This window comes from Cynoglossus semilaevis, chromosome 18 (assembly GCF_000523025.1).
Source record: "Cynoglossus semilaevis isolate Cse_v1.0 chromosome 18, Cse_v1.0, whole genome shotgun sequence".
In the NCBI taxonomy this organism is placed as follows: domain Eukaryota; kingdom Metazoa; phylum Chordata; class Actinopteri; order Pleuronectiformes; family Cynoglossidae; genus Cynoglossus; species Cynoglossus semilaevis.
In genome coordinates this window covers 2,271,117-2,287,462 of record NC_024324.1, presented here as the reverse complement: position 1 = coordinate 2,287,462, position 16,346 = coordinate 2,271,117, and the positions used below count along the sequence as shown (strand labels likewise).

Genomic DNA, 16,346 nt, shown 5'->3' with positions numbered 1-16,346 from the left:
AGACAGGACCCCTGTTGCCCCTGAAACATGAGCTCTTCAAACGTGAAGCTGTTTCCAAAAAAAAAAAAAAAAATCAACAAACTCTGTCAGAAGTTTTTAATTATTTATCTACAAGATTTTAGTTTTTTTTTTTTTAAAAAAATCAAAATAATTGCGTAAAAATTGTATGATTAAGTTCAGCAATTATCACCACGTTTTACATGATATAAATTATAATAATCTTAAAGCCCAACTTAAGAGTTAAACTTTTTTTTCATTTTGTTTCCACAGAAATATTATTCTGTATTATATAATCTTATAAATATTATTCCGACATTTTTCCATTATTGCAAAAAAAAAAAAAAACGGAGCTACTGTTGTCAGTTATTACTGATAGTGATCGACCAGGTGTTTTCAATGGGAGAAACATCTGCACTGCAGGCAGGCCATCAAAAAAAAAATGACACTCTATATCGACGACTTTATACTGTATTGTTTTAGGAAAAATCAATGAAGTTTTAAAGTTTTTACGACAAAGGCATCGTGACCGGTGAGTTGGTGATAGCGTTTAGGATGTGAATCACCTGAAATGGTAGAGATTGGTTTTGTGGTTCTGTGAGACCTGGATCTTCTGACACCTCGTTCTCCTTTGTCCTCTGTGAGGATCTGCTCCGTGACGTTAGAGTTTCAGTATCATCTGTTCAGGCTGTGGCCCATTAGGAAACAGACAGCAGTAACAGATGGAAAGATCAGGAGGGAATCAATAGTAAATTAATGTAACACACACTCACGCCCCCCCCACCCCCAGACTCAGTATGGGGAAGAGAGGAAACTGAAATAATGTCAAATAAGTTGGATATTTTTTGGAACAATTTTTTGGATGAAATCCTTTGGCTCATACTGATAAAATAAGTCACCCACGAGGGTTTGGGTTTTCAAACTGTTCTGCTCCCATTTCCATAAATCCAGAATTAACATTTTAACATTGGATTGACAGTTTTTAAAAGTTTTTTTTTTCTCTGAAAATGGTAAGTGCTCAAAAAAAAAAAACAACATTGGATTGAAAGTTTTTTTTTTCTCTGAAAAAATGGTAAGTGCTCAAAAAAAAAAAAAATTGTGGGGAAATATTAGCATCAACCAAACCTCTAGCGGCCTCAGTCCTCGTCCTTCAGGCTAATGGCAGCAAAAATAATGTTTAAGTTTAAGATTGAGATTTTTTCTTTTTTTTTAATCCCACAGTTGCTTGTGAAAGATGAGCAGCAGCGTTAGTGTGAGGTGTCAATCAACAGAAGATCAATGGTCCAGGATTGTCTGAGGTCACAATGGAAATGTCAGAAAAACCCATTGATTTCTGTTGATTCTGGCAGAGATGACAACAATCTGAATATGTTCAAATAAATACTGATGAATAATAAGGTTAAAACCAAATCTGTTGAGTGTTACATGTTGGTGTTAATGCACTTCCACCCTGGTGTTTTCGTATCATATACATTGACAGTTGGTAAAAAAAAAAAAGCTCTCCAGTTTCTGAACTCCGGCTGTTGAATATAAATACGTGACGGTCGGTTTAAGAATGATATATTTTCCGTGGACTGTGACTTAGTCAGATTTGTGTAGTGGACGAAACACAGACGTCTTTTTACTGACTTGAAATGAAATGTTTCCAGATGTGTTTGGAACAATGTTCCTCGAAACCATCTCCACAGTGGAGCGCGATGTGTTTATTATCTTTGGGCACACTGAGATCTTGGGTGGAATTTGGAGTTTGGTGGGTTTCTGAACGATGCCTGTCCGCACATAACATTTGTCAGGGCCCTCTGTGTGTGTGTGTGTGTGTGTGTGTGTGAATTCTCTGGTTTTTTAATCTTATTTTGTTTCCTTTTCAGGCATTGTGGAAGTCGGAGGGAGAGGGCAGAGCAGCAGAGGATGCCACAGCAGTGAGGACACACACATCTGTGAAAAATGCTGTGCTGAGTTCTTCACATGGACTGAACTGAGCCAACACCACGCAGTCTGCACCGACGACCCTCTGGTGCTGATAGTCAAAGACAACGAAGTTCACCAGGAGTCTTCTGCGGGAACCTCCCCGGTTCCGAGCGTCGCCTCCAGCGTCTCTTCTCCGGAGGAGTCCACAGACGTGTGTTTCGATGTAGGAGAGATGCCGGCCAATGACGGCAGCTCGGATAACGTGGAAGAAAGCCCCGAGGCGGATGAAGCCATGGAGGTGGAGCGTCATCCTGTGGAGACGTACGATTCCACAGCCAGTCCCAGGCTTCCAGACTCGGCCCAGTCCACGTTCCCTCAGACGCCTGCAGCAGACAGCTACAGCGTTCCCAGTACCAACGTGACGTTGGAGATCCTCCACAGCACCAGAGTGGCCGTAGCTCAGTTCTCCCAGGGGATCCACGGCAGCGGGTCGGGAGGTAAATCGGCGTCCGCGGCCATCCCAGTCATCCTGGAGCACCTGCTGGCTCTGCAGCAGCAACAGGTTCACCAGCTGCAGCTGATTGAGCAGATCTGCAGCCAGGTGGCGGTCATGAACAGGCACCCGACGCAAGCTGCTTTAAATCCTGTCTCCAGATCCCTGTCTCTGGCACCAAACCCTTTTCCTTCCCAGAGTGTCCCCCCTCCTCCTCCTCCTCCTCCTCCCATCCTGCCTCTTTCGGGAACCATGCCTTCGTCCGTTAACGGTCAGGCTGCTGTGTCCATGCCGTCTGTGGTGGAGAGGTCACAGCCCGTCCCTTCGAAGTCTGTGTGTGAGACGTCCAGCTGTAGGGATGTAACTCGTACCTCAGCCTCCTCTGAGTTATCAGCTCCATCTCTACCCAGAGGCGGCGGCGGCGGCGGCGGCAGCATCGTGAGCCACATGTCATCGCTGCTGCCTCCGTACACGGCCTCACAGAACACTCCCACGCTGAGCTCTCCCAGCAGCTCACTGTCACTGGGGCAGAACGGCCTCCTCAGCGCCCCCTCCAGCCTGCCATTTCTACCTCAGAGCCCCCCCAGCAGTGTCATCTTCCCCAATCATTTAGCTAGCATCGCTGCCACGGCGAATGCACTCGACCCGCTCGCCGCCCTGATGAAGCACAGAAAAGGGAAACTGTCGAGCGTGTCCCTGTTTGAGTCCAAGCCCAGTCCGGAGGAACCCTTCTTCAAGCATAAATGTCGGTTCTGTGCCAAAGTGTTTGGCAGTGACAGTGCTCTGCAGATCCATCTGCGCTCACACACAGGAGAGCGGCCCTTCAAGTGTAACATCTGCGGCAATCGGTTCTCCACAAAGGGAAACCTAAAGGTTCACTTCCAGAGGCATAAAGAGAAGTACCCTCACATCCAGATGAACCCTTACCCGGTGCCAGAGTATCTAGACAATGTGCCAACAACTTCTGGGATTCCCTACGGAATGACCGTGCCTCCAGAGAAACCCGTCACCTCCTGGATGGAGAGCAAACCCAGCTTAGCAACTCTGCCGGTCAGTTTGGGTCTTCCCCTCTCCTCCACTATTACCAGTATCGGAGGCTCGAGTGACCTTGTAAGTGTAACACCATCCGATAAGTCTTCATACCAGCCGTCGACTGGTGAATGTGCGTCTTTGTCCCCCGATCGCAGAGGCAGCGAGGCTCATCTCTCTCCCGTTTCACAGTCTAGCCCTGAGACGGACGCGTCCACTCTTCTGAAAACAGACGGAGCTCACTTGCCTCGGAGCTGCCCCACGAGGCCCAGATCCACCCCGCTCACCAACACTAGCAGCGCCACCATCCCAACGTTGGCCGCGACCCCCGAACCAGCCACCTCGGCCTCGCCCGTGCCCAAGTCTTCGCCTGGGCTTCTGACCTCTGACGGAACTCAGTCGCCCTCCGGTGGGCTCCTGGAGTCTATGCAAACCTCCGAAACCTCAAAGCTCCAGCAGCTGGTGGAGAACATCGACAAAAAGATCACTGACCCCAACCAGTGTGTGCTCTGTCACCGCGTCCTCAGCTGTCAGAGCGCCCTGAAGATGCACTACCGCATCCACACCGGAGAGAGGCCGTTCAAGTGTAAAGTCTGCGGCAGGGCCTTCACCACCAAAGGTAACCTGAAGACTCACGTCGGCGTTCACAGGGAGAATCCTCCGGTTCAGGTGCAGCACTCCTGTCCTATTTGCCAGAAGAAGTTCACCAACGCCGTTGTTCTTCAGCAGCACATTAGGCTGCACATGGTGGGCCACATCCCAGACTCCACACTCGTGGACGGCGTGCAGGACATGGACAGCGACGTGTCTGTCAACGGGACCAACTTTGACAGTCTTAGCAGCAACGGCAACGATTTCACTGATGATATTTCTATGGAGGATGATATCGAGGAAGAGGAAGTAGAGGAAATCTTGAAGGACGATGAGACCCCCCCAAACCTCCTGATCCCAGACTGTAATTCTCCTCCTAAGGCATTTTCCATTGTTTCAAGTCTGGCAGCCCTGGAAAACCAGATGAGGATGATTGACTCAGGCCACAGTTTAAACCACTCATTTGGCGTTAAACCCCTAACAAATGGTCTCATTGACAGCAGCTCCGTTAACATTAGATGTGCCGTGACGGAGAACTCACCCTCCATCGTCCCAAATGTGTCTGAATCTTCCAGCTTGCCTCACGCCTCCACGTCTCCGATCCAAAGCGTCTCTGACAACATGACGATCAAATCCCCTGAAGTCAAGGTCAGCAGGCCTGACTCTGGAGAGCGTTTGGTCGCGACGGTGAAGAAGGAGGAATCTGAATCTCCGACCTGTGCGTCTTTCCCCTCAACGTTCCAGGACTTGAGGGGAGCAGAACTAATCAAACACGGCGTGAAAGAAGAAAGTCCTTACAATTTGTCTTTCCTGCCGAGCAGAGACAGAGGTACAGTTAGCACGACATGCTAGGTTCATGACGTGTTCTCTCTCATCGGCACCATTCCCACTCATCCGCTCTGATTTCACTCCACAGGTCAAACCACCCCCAGCCTGGCCACCAACACGTCACCAGCTGTGGTCAAAACTGAGGTGAATGGCCTCAGTGAGGGCCATCAGCCTCCATTCACTGTGCACATCCCCGCTGCGTATCCGTTAGTCAGCAGCCCTGCGGTGACGTCGCTCCTCGGCCCGGCACCTCCACGACGGACGCCCAAGCAGCACAACTGCAGCGCCTGTGGGAAGAACTTCTCCTCGGCCAGCGCCCTCCAGATCCATGAGCGCACACACACTGGAGAGAAACCCTTCGTCTGTTCCATCTGTGGGAGAGCTTTTACAACTAAAGGCAATTTAAAGGTAAATATATATAGTATATATAGTATATATGGTATATCTTAGACAAAACACTCAGATAGATATTAGTGAGTTTGGGGTCCGCAATATGTGTTATGTTAACTGAAAGTTTGAAAATTAAAAACCGCTGAACTTCTCCGAGGTCACTCTTAGATTTTATTATTCTTTTATAAATATAGCTAAAAGTTAGCCCTGAAATATCTTAATGTCTAACCATTTTGAATCACCTAGAGAGAGCTGAACCTTAGCCTGTGTTTAACGTTTTATTTATAAATATATATATATAGTATATATGGTATATATGGTATATCTTAGACAAAACAAACCAAAACACTGACTAAGTTTATTTACTAATTGCCTACAAATACCTAAAAAATATCTCATAAAACTGTACATGCCAAAAAAAAATTACAAAGAAAACAGTTGATCCTAAATTACACAAAAAGCAGCCACACAGAGGCAAAAAGGAAACTTCTTTTCTGAATGAATCTTAATGGCCAAAGAAAAAGGTGTCAATCGATTTTCCTCTCATTTTCAGGTTCACATGGGGACCCACATGTGGAACAATGCACCGGCCAGGAGGGGCAGGCGGCTGTCAGTGGACAACCCCATGGCCCTGCTGGGCGGAGAGGCCGCCAAGTTCGGGGAGATGTTCCAGAAGGACCTGGCTGCTCGAGCCATGAATGTAGACGCTGGATTTTGGAACCGCTACGCAACAGCTATCACCAACAGCTTGGCCATGAAGAGCAACGAGATCTCAGTGATTCAGAACCGAGGCATCTCTCAGCTTCACCCTCTGACTGCAGGCATGGACAGAGTGAGCGCCGCAGGAAATTCAATACCAAGTCTCACCAAGACTGGCATGGACCGACACTTTTCTCTGCTGATCGACGACAGCAAAGACATTGGGATTAATTGACCGAGAAGCTGAATATTATGATTTACTACTTATGCAAAATATCCAGGACAATAAAATATTTGTAAAAACTAAAGTTTGTTCTTATGTATTATATATTGTGTTTTTAAAAAAATAACTTTTTATCATTGTGTGTGGAGAGCAGGACATTCACATTTTGCTATTTTCTTTCCAGTCATTTGTGAATGTTTTTCTAAAGACATAAACGCAGTCCAACGCGTACCTGAGAATTCCTACGGTGCTCAGATGTATGAACATATGTTTGCATCAATAATTCAAAAGGACAACTATTTCCTGCAGACAGCTGCCCAACGCTGCAAAGCACAAGGTCTGATCCTACATCCCTACAACTACACTCTGCAACGGTGTGTTGTCAGTGTTTCTGGTAAGAAAGTCTTATCCACAACAAGAAGCTGGACCGAATAAACAAACAAAAAAAAAACCACACTGAATGAAATGTCTGAATAAACAAAAAAAAACCACACTGAATGAAATGTCTGTATGTTCATATTATTTACTGGAAAAAAATACTCTGTGCTACGTGTTGTGATTTTTCAAAAAATAACCTATCCAAAAAGGTTATTCTAAAGTTGGGAGTTAGCCAAGAAAGATAAAGGTTTAGCAAAAGTAAATGTGAAATTATGAGCCAAATCCTTTTCTGGAAGTAGCTAAAAACTAAAAAGTAATTTTAAATGTGAAAAAAAATATAAAACATAAATTATATTCCTTAAAAATATTGTATTTTTTATATACAGCGTGTGTATGTACATGTGGTGCATTCAAGTAGCTTTATTACGACAACCGTCTTACCAGGTATATTAAACCAATACTACAGATTTATTTTTTGTTTCTAGATTTTAAATTCGATTCTTTTTTAAAGATCCAATACGTAATTTAGCGATGGTGTAACAGATTAAATAATTTAAACGAAAACGTCACAAAATTGATTTTAGGACCCAAATTCGCATTTATCGTCTTCTAATTCTAATTTCCCGGGGCTGTTCATGAACGAAGCACTCGCGCCGCCGTATTTTCCCCTGTGACGTCACCGACATCCACTCCCCCAGCCAAGATGGCTGACAGCATCCCTCTGAATCCGGTGCGAAGTAGCTCGAAGAGGGTTAAGTATTACAACTCCGCCAGACTTTCAAGGTATGGTGAGCCTGGAGGGTTTTTTTTCTTTTACCAGTGGGCAGAAGAAAACTGCCTATTATGTTAATGGTGAACATTTTGTTGTTTTTATCTCCTAAGCCCCGTAATTATGTTTAAACTACAGCAGTTAGCATTGTGTGCTAACACTTCGAGTTGACAGTTCAACGTTCTCGTCCTTTGACAGCGCACCTCTTACTTTTGGAATAAGTTGTATTTTACAAATACTTACTTATTATATGTTGTTAAAGCACATTGTGGTTTGTCATACGTAAGTGACACGGTTTTATGGAAAGCATTATAACTTAAAGTCACATGACTACACTTTATTATCGTCAGCTGGTCAGATGTTCTGCATGATTACGACACAACAGAGTTGTCAAGATATAAATAAAAAATTTTTTTTATTAAACTAAAGACAAGTCATATGGTATGTACTTTTTTTTTTTACAACTAAAGACAAGTCATATGGTATGTACATATAAGCTGACATATAAAAATATAATTTTAAAATAAGTGGTACATTTTGGATATCTTTTACAAAGATAATTTCTAAAAACTTGGCATATACGTATTTATAAAACAGTGTCATAGTTTATTTCTGTATGTTTTCAAATCTTTCATTGAAATGCAGCCTATTCATAACATTTACAATATAAAATATTGTTGATTTTACTGACGTTGCACAGACACACTATTATAATTGTTGTTGACATTAACACGTTTGCAGTTACATAATAAGACTAAGACGGGAAAGAGATGACACATAGACAAGCTCAAAATCAGATATAAAAGACTTGAAATCACCAATACAGTAGATTTTTGGTAGGTTTGTATGATTTTCACACATCTATCAGTCAAAGTAATAAAGTATTTTTGGATGGGAATAAATTAAAACTGTTTTATGAGGTACACTATTTTAAAACTTCCACTGGTGGTACTTGTAAGGTACTGCAAAAATACTAGATTTTATTTTTTAAAACAAGTCCGACTTAATTTCTTCAAAGGTATTCTCTGGAAGATGAGGCATCAAACCTGGATGAGATGCCTCTGATGATGTCCGAGGAAGGTTTTGAGAACGATGAAAACGACTATCAGACGTTGCCCCACGCCAGAGTTAATCAGAGGCACAGAGGCCTGGGCTGGTTTTTACTTGGAGGCTGGAAGGTCCTCTGTGGAAGGTAATTCATATTTTATATACAGTAATAAATTCACCCCACACGACACAGTCAGACAAAGAGCAGCATGTTCAACCGGGAATCGTAGTCCTGCTGGTCACAGGTAAAATGTCATAAAAAGATAATAAAAATGAAGTTTTTTTTTGTTTTTGTTTTTTTTTTACAACTGGACTGTGAATGATTTCACCATGATTCGGTAAAATTGGATTCTTGACCTTTGAAACTTGTAAAACGGTAAAATTACAGCCTGGATTCTTGACCTTTGAAACTTGTAAATTAAGATAAAAATGTTTTTAAATTTTGTTTTTGAATAGTGTTATGTCAAATGAAATAAAACTACCACTCTGCAGAATAAATACAGAGAGAAAATACATGAAATAAAACTATCACTCATAAATCCAGAATAAATACAGAGAGAAAATACAGAAAAGTCTAATTTTTGTAGATATGTTTTCTCAATTATGTTGCAAAACTAATATTTAACATTTAATTTAGCAGGTTTTGGCTTGTTCCCAGTTCAATATATGTTGGTAATCAACAAGTTTCAGTCATGGTAATGGAAAATAAGCTAGTCTTCTATTACACTTCTACTCATTTAACTTCAGTCTGTGTGAAGAGGAAATAAGGTTCAGAGGATATTTATGGTTGAATCTCTTGATGCACATCATAAAAAAAAAATCTTTTGAAAAGATGATTTTTCAGGTCAAAGACAACGGTGGCGCAGTTTATCCCGTTAATGATTTACATGACAGGTTTTGTCCTCTGCATGCGTCCTTCTCTCTGGCCCAGAGACCAGTGTTTGTTTTTGCCAGAACAATAAAGATTCAAACTAATAAACCACTGTTCAGCAGCAGCACGTCACTGCCAGGGAAGTATTTCAGTAGTTTTTGTTGTGGTTTTGTTTTGTCGACACGTCTCCAGTTAGAGCTGCATATTGACCCCCTCACCCTCACCCCCACACCTCCACCTCCCGCCCCTCCTCACTAATGGACAAATCGGATTTTTCACAGCTGATCAGTTTGATGCTTTCCAGTAATTTTCTGTGTGCTTAGCGCAGGATTATAAAACACAAATAATTCAGGCTGACTAAGCCGCAGACTGTTCAAACCCTCTATTATTTGAATAGCATTCATTTGCTCAAATAATCTCTCTTATGAATCTGGACCGACGGTGCGTACAGAGAGGCCAACACAAACAGAACTTTTCAACCAAAAGTTCATTTATTTAACCTCCAGTGTTGCCAACCTGCTTAAAACGTGGAAAAGCCAAGTCGTTCAGCATGACGGTATACACCCGCCCTCGCTGCCCTCGCTGCTCACCTTGTGCCACGCTCATTGAAATGCACCCCCCCCCAGCCTCGCTGCTGTTTGCTTTAAATATCAGATATGCCAGATAAGCCCCCACGTAGTCAATAACAAGTTGACGGAAAGTCAAATACTTTTTATACAAAGTGACGATAAAATCCGTCCTCCTCTCTTTTTAATCTCTTTTTGGAGTTTTGCACATCAATAATATTTTTAGAGCTCTCCGATGTTAGGACAGGAGATGAAAACAAAGGTAAATATATGCAGCGGAGCGGCTGGCGTTCTGCCTGCTGCTGCTGTTGGACTCTCACTGCCTCAGCCATAAATTCACCCTTCTGTTGCTAAAGTTATTGAGATCATTACAACTTCTACAGGAAATGGACTTCTTCAAAATATTGCATCAAAAGACGTCTGAGAGATGTACTCAACGGAGACAAGTCCAGGGGTGTAAATAACAGCCAGAGGGCAGGGTGGAGCAGGACGGTGATTGATTTAACAGCAGAGGCGAGTGAACCAGGATCCAGGACGAGGATCCAAGTTCAGGTGTGTTTAAATAGATGAAGCTGTCGGGTTATTGTTATTGTTGTATTTCAGATAAATGTATTTGTTATTCAGTCAGTAATCCAGATTATTTAATGACTCTATTTACTTTCCGATAGACAAAAATGTGATTTTTTTTTTTGTGTGTTTAAATTCAGTTTATTTGAGTGTCCGCCTCCCAGTGTGTTTTCTACACTATTTGCAGAAAGTCTAACTGTCGGTCCATGTTGTTGACCCTGGTCGTTCACCTGGAAACAAAACACCTCTTCCTTTCATTTTCAGCCTAAACTGGTTGTTCAGGTCCTTCAGCTACTGATTTGTCACTTTAAACTAAGTCGCTGTTGTAAATGTGTGAAGTAGCAGTTGTGTGTTGAGCTGCTAGTGAAGCGACAGGACGATTTTAGAGGCGAATATGACAGGGTTTGTACCAACACTGACAAGAACCGTTGTGTGATTATGACACGTCGGACCTTTACTGTTTAATGTGCAGTTGTTCTGTTGTGTGTACACACCTTTACATCATGTGTGTGTTTGTTTGTTTGTTGTTTTTCCACCCAGCTGCTGTGAATGTCTAGCCCGTATATTTCGGCGGAAGAAGGAGCTGAAGGCCCGGACGGTTTGGCTCGGCCATCCGGAGAAATGTGAGGAAAAGTTTCCCAAAAACGCTATCAAAAACCAGAAGTACAACCTCTTCACCTTCGTGCCTGGGGTGAGTTCACGACAAAAAACACAATCCTCTTATGTTACACCCTTCACATCAAGAGTCTTAAACAGTAACTCTGACTTGAACACTTCACTTCTTCCTGTTGTTTCTTCCACTTTTATGAACTTTTTTTACAGTCTCTAAAACCACTTGATATTCCCTCAGATTAACAGCACGTAATGAAGGCTAACGTGCTCAATCTAGTCGTTAGCCGTGCTGCCATTATGTTAACGCTGGCATTAGGGATCCATTAGTTACTTATTAAAAAGCAAATGGTTCCATGATTAAAAGGACCACCTTTGGCTCGGGCCATAAAATGTCAAGCGTCCATTAGAAAGGTAGGTTTCCCCATCGACCGCTCACTTCTTCTTCCTCCCACTTTGAATTATTAAATACACACAAATTGAGTTCAGCAGTGAGTCTTTTCTTCCCCTCAAAGGTCGTAGGGGAACTGGAGGAGGGGGCTTCATTAACTGTAACGCATTATCCATTGATCACATTGTCTGTGTGCGACCACTGCTGTCTCATTATGGCAAACATTTTTCAAAATTTGACCTTAAATGAATAGAAAAGTTGAGATCCCGCTCCCCCGCTGACATCAAGTCCATTTGAAAAGTCATCTGTTTTGTCTCCTCGTCTCTTCCTCAGGTTCTTTACAACCAGTTCAAGTTCTTCCTCAACCTCTACTTCCTGGTGGTTGCCTTGTCTCAGTTTGTGCCGTCCCTGAAAATTGGATATTTGTACACGTACTGGGTGCCTTTGGTAAATACACAGTTTGTTGTGATGCCCTCGGGCATCTGTTCTGAGAACTCTGTTGTGTGGAAAAACAAACTTTTAAATTGTAGATCACTAATTATCAACTGACGGCCCACAAACCGCCGCATCAGAAATCTGTTATTTATCCTTTCTTTTTATTTTATTGGTTCATTTTATTTGACTTCTTCCTTCTGATTCCCAGGTGTTTGTGTTGACCGTCACCATGGTTCGTGAGGCGGTGGACGAGGTGCGACGCTACCAGCGAGACAAGGAGATGAACTCGCAGCTGTACAGCAAACTCACAGTGAGGGGTGAGTGAGTGGAGCCCACTGAGCCACCGTCCCGCTCTGCCAGTAACTGTTTGCTGACTTTATGATAAGGGATTTTTTTTTTTCTCTTTCTTGTCGAGCTGCTCCCCGTGCAATTTAGAGACGGCACCTCTCTGGATCTGCACTTGTAACTGAAGTCATTCGTCTTGCTGTAATTGCATTGATTTCCTCCCTCCCTCCCCCTTTCTCTCCCTCTCTCCCTCTCGGCGTCTCTTGACTTCTGAAGACCGTATGAACCCAGATCTGTCCTCCTGGTGAAATCCCTGCTGATATTTGTGGCCATTGTTTAAGATGCATCTTTCACACACTGTTTCCTACTGAGTCTCCTCCCAGCGGACGCTGCCGCATCAATATTGAAGCAATAATGAGCCTGAATCAGACGCGAAAACTAACAGTGGGCTGTTACAGTAACATGCTGAAAGTAATCAATCTGTGGGAATGAGAGGAAACACAGAGCAATAAGACAAAATTCCGGGAATCGATGTTTTTATGTTTTCCGGCCTCGTTCTGTAACACGCTAACTATGAAGTCATTTTTATTTATTTTTTTATTTTATTTTTTTTTAGGTAGTTTTAACGTGAAGAGTTCAGACATACAAGTTGGAGACCTGATCATTGTTGAAAAGGTATTGAATTACATTGTGACTGTGGTTAATAACGTTTATTAATTTGTTTCAATAAATCAGATGAGAATTTTTACGTTTTAACGCAATGGCAGGAAACGGGCAATGATACAGTATTAGGCAATAATATAGGTATGGCGATATACTGAGTTTTTTTTTTTTTTTAAGAGTTTAATTGTAGTCAAATAGTCTCAGACTCTGTTCCATCTGAACATCAGTTCCTAACTCTGGAACAGAGGGATCTACATTTGGAATCACTAGAGAACAAAGAAAAGAAAACGAACATGAACCAACACCAGGAATATTGGACTGGGAATTGGAGATAAAAAAAATGATACAGTGCTGTAGAATATTGATACGGTATCAGGAAACTGAACATTGCGATATTTAAGTGTATGGTTAGATCCAGTGTTTTCTCTCTCTATGTTTACTGACTCATGGATCTGATCTTTTTCTTCTTCTACTTCTTCTTGCAGCACCAAAGGATTCCTGCAGACATGATATTCCTGAGAACGTCAGAGAAAACTGGTGAGTCCAATTTCTTTCACTCCACAGAACGATCGTTTCATTTACGGCCAGAACTCTGTCCATTTGAACTTCCTGTGACCTTTGCCTCTCAGGATGTTTTTTTTTTTTTTTTGTTGATAAATGTGACTTTCCTCTCACACGTTCCGTCCTCCCTGACATCGTCCGATCAGGGCAGCGTGTCATTCATATGAGGTATTTTGCGTTGTCCAAGTGACTGATGATGCAAATGCCAATTAATCAATGTGTGCCGTGCCAGAGCCTGGCGCTCTCCTACAGGGGGCATCGGCAGGAAACGTTCTGAGGACATCATTTCCATCAATCACCCGTGTGTCAATATGCCTGACAGGGGGGTGGGGCGGTTGGGTGGAGGGGGCAGTGTTGATGTCTTTATGCCTCTGACACACACAGACATAAACACTCTCTCTCACGCCCGCAGTCACACGCAGGCACACACACCAACTGCAGCGGTGTTGTGTTATGTGAGAAGCAGCCGTGCCGCTGCAGCGCGGGGAGACGCATGAATCATCCTTGTTGTGTTAATGTTTTCCATCATACTTAACCCTCCGTGGGTGCTTTACGGCCGCCCTTTAGCCCCTCTGTCAAATATGTTGCTCACATCCATCAGTTTCATATGTAATATTACCTCAGATCAATGCAGGTCACCGCAGCCACGCGTTTATCAGACACTGTGGTCCACACACACACACACACACACAGACAGACTCTGATCCACAGCTGCTGTGTTGTTAGTGTAGAATAAAACAGAAACTTGTGAGTTTTCTGTGCAGTTCTTAATGATCTTTGTAAAGAAATAGTTGTGGGTTTTTTTAAACCATATTTTCTGGACTTTTTCTGGAGTCCATTTCATATAAGTGTCAGATCCACCAAGGCTTTAGAGCTCACAGGTGCTAACCTAAACTGGCATATATTATATATTGTATGTATATTGTATTATATGAATATATTGACCAAATATTAATTTGTATATATTAGATCAAATTAGTTTAAAGTTGCAGTAAATCTTGACGTTTAATTCCTTTTGAAAGCAAAAAAAGATCAAATTGAAAGTCATAACTTAATAAGTGATTTCTTTTACTATTTGTTTTGTGAAAACAATACTAAACAATACCAAACTCTTAAGTCGTAACTTAAGTGATTTCTTTTACTATTTATTTTGTGAAAACAATACCAAACTCTACTTCTCTCCTCATGTAAATGATAAAACAACCATGAGATGTTTAATATATATGTTTTTCTTCACCTTTGTTTCCAGGAGCGTGTTTCATCAAAACAGATCAGCTGGACGGAGAGACAGACTGGAAACTGAAGGTGGCCGTGTGCTGCACACAGAGGCTGCCAGCAGTGGGGGTATGGATTTATTATCACGGTGAATAGTAAGAGTCGACATCCAGTGACGTCGTCTCTTCTGTTCAGTTCTGTTCTGTTTGGTTTGGTTCTGTGTTTGGTGTTCACACCAGAACTTGAAACTACAGCTGATTGTGAAGACGGAGGTCACCTACCCCATCTTTAAAACCCTGTGTAACTTGTCTCACGTCCACTCTCTGTCTCCACGGAGCTGCTGTCCAAGTGTTTACGTGCGTCTGAAACAAATGTAAATCCAAAAACATTTACTCTAATAGACTCAGTTGTCGTTCCCGTCTGTTTGAGATGGCGTTCTTCGTCGTGGCCGAGCGGTGTCGCTCAGCCGCATCGCTGTCTGTGAACGTGTGAAGATTCCTGCCAGTCTCTGACCCCACGCCTGAATAACCTCTGCAGCAATATTACCCTCCGCTGGGGTTTCAGTAAAATAATCTGCCCTGCTCCTCTGTAACCACTCTGCCCATGTTCTCACCAGGAGAACACTATCTGAGCATGACTGAGGCCCGTCAACCCGCCGCCCTGAATAATTTAATGTTTACAATCAATGTTCTCTCCACTCTGCCTGAGAAAGGCTGCGAAATGGGTCACTGACGGGTCACCAGGACGACTGACAGAAGTCTGTCGTCCTGGTGAGAGACAGTCGGACTGGATTGGTTGGTGTTAATTATCTGAGGTTTTCAGTTTGGTCTTTGTTAATGAATGGTATTTGTGTAAAACGTAGGAGTCTGGAACTTAAATATGAAGCTTTAAATACTTCCTTAAACACAGTTGTTCTTTAGGTTCACTCACGGTTTAGATACTTTGTACTTTAAGAGGAAAAATAAAAACCAAAATGTTGCTAGGTGAAGCTAATTTGGAGCCTAACAAAAGGTGCTAAAAGTGAAACAAATGAAACCCTCCCAAAAAATAAATAAATAAAAATCCAAGTTCCATTATCAAAACTCTATTATCCAAAGATAATAGATGATGTCTTTCTAACCTATTGTGTCTGTTTAAACCAGCAGTTGAGTTAAAATCTGTTTTTTTTTTTCCTTTGTTCTTCCAGGACCTTTTTTCGATCAGCGCCTTCGTCTATGCCCAGAAGCCTCAGCTGGACATCCACAGCTTCGAGGGGAACTTCACCAGGGTACGCTCCACGACCTGACATATTTATAACCTGTACAACGGATCTCAAGCACATGCAGATTTGTCTATAGAGCCCGGCTGACGTAGACGATGTGTATCACCGCAGCATGTTGACAAGTGGCAACAATGAGCTCTTGTGCGTCCATCTGGGCCCGTTGTTATCTGCAGCAGGCACGCCGTTTACATCACAGGCCACTTCTCGCCGCTCCAGCTTCATCCTCCCTGTCCTGCTTGTTGCTCAGTGATTTTTTTTTTTTTTTTTTTTTTGCTCCATCCTTTCTTTTTTTTATTAATAGGAGATTAGTGCAGCCCCCACAGAGAGGAAAGCTCCGGTACAAAGGGAGGCTTTGTGGCCCGTCCTCACTCTTTGCCACACACCAGGCTTAGTGAGCGAGCACTTCCTGCGCTCATTCATCCTCTGCGGCCTTCCTTTGCATAGCGTGTGCTTTTAGTCAGAGCAGGATGGGAAAAAAATGGGTTCCCACAGATCCACAGCAAATGAACTTACCTATTTATGAGGGCTTTCTCTTTTTTCCTTCTTCTTCTTCTGCTTTTTTTTTTTTTT

General features: G+C 42.8%; 2 protein-coding genes across 2 annotated transcripts in view; both read left to right on the top strand.

Annotated features, from left to right (window-relative positions):
* sall3b (spalt-like transcription factor 3b) overlaps positions 1 to 6,599 on the top strand; it is an 11,261-nt gene extending 4,662 nt beyond the window's left edge. The window contains exons 3-5 of the mRNA XM_017040930.2: positions 1,866 to 4,847; positions 4,935 to 5,254; positions 5,790 to 6,599. Of these exons, the coding sequence (XP_016896419.1) occupies positions 1,866 to 4,847; positions 4,935 to 5,254; positions 5,790 to 6,170 (3,683 nt within the window). The 3' untranslated portion in view covers positions 6,171 to 6,599. The remainder of the gene's footprint in view (positions 1 to 1,865; positions 4,848 to 4,934; positions 5,255 to 5,789) is intronic.
* Positions 6,600 to 7,173: 574 nt separating this feature from the next.
* The window catches only part of atp9b (ATPase phospholipid transporting 9B), a 32,220-nt gene continuing 23,047 nt past the window's right edge, over positions 7,174 to 16,346 (top strand). Inside the window, exons 1-9 of the mRNA XM_008331100.3 lie at positions 7,174 to 7,319; positions 8,324 to 8,497; positions 10,897 to 11,047; positions 11,690 to 11,803; positions 12,000 to 12,108; positions 12,693 to 12,751; positions 13,225 to 13,276; positions 14,550 to 14,644; positions 15,702 to 15,782. Coding sequence (XP_008329322.1) covers positions 7,240 to 7,319; positions 8,324 to 8,497; positions 10,897 to 11,047; positions 11,690 to 11,803; positions 12,000 to 12,108; positions 12,693 to 12,751; positions 13,225 to 13,276; positions 14,550 to 14,644; positions 15,702 to 15,782 — 915 coding nt within the window. The 5' untranslated portion in view covers positions 7,174 to 7,239. The remainder of the gene's footprint in view (positions 7,320 to 8,323; positions 8,498 to 10,896; positions 11,048 to 11,689; positions 11,804 to 11,999; positions 12,109 to 12,692; positions 12,752 to 13,224; positions 13,277 to 14,549; positions 14,645 to 15,701; positions 15,783 to 16,346) is intronic.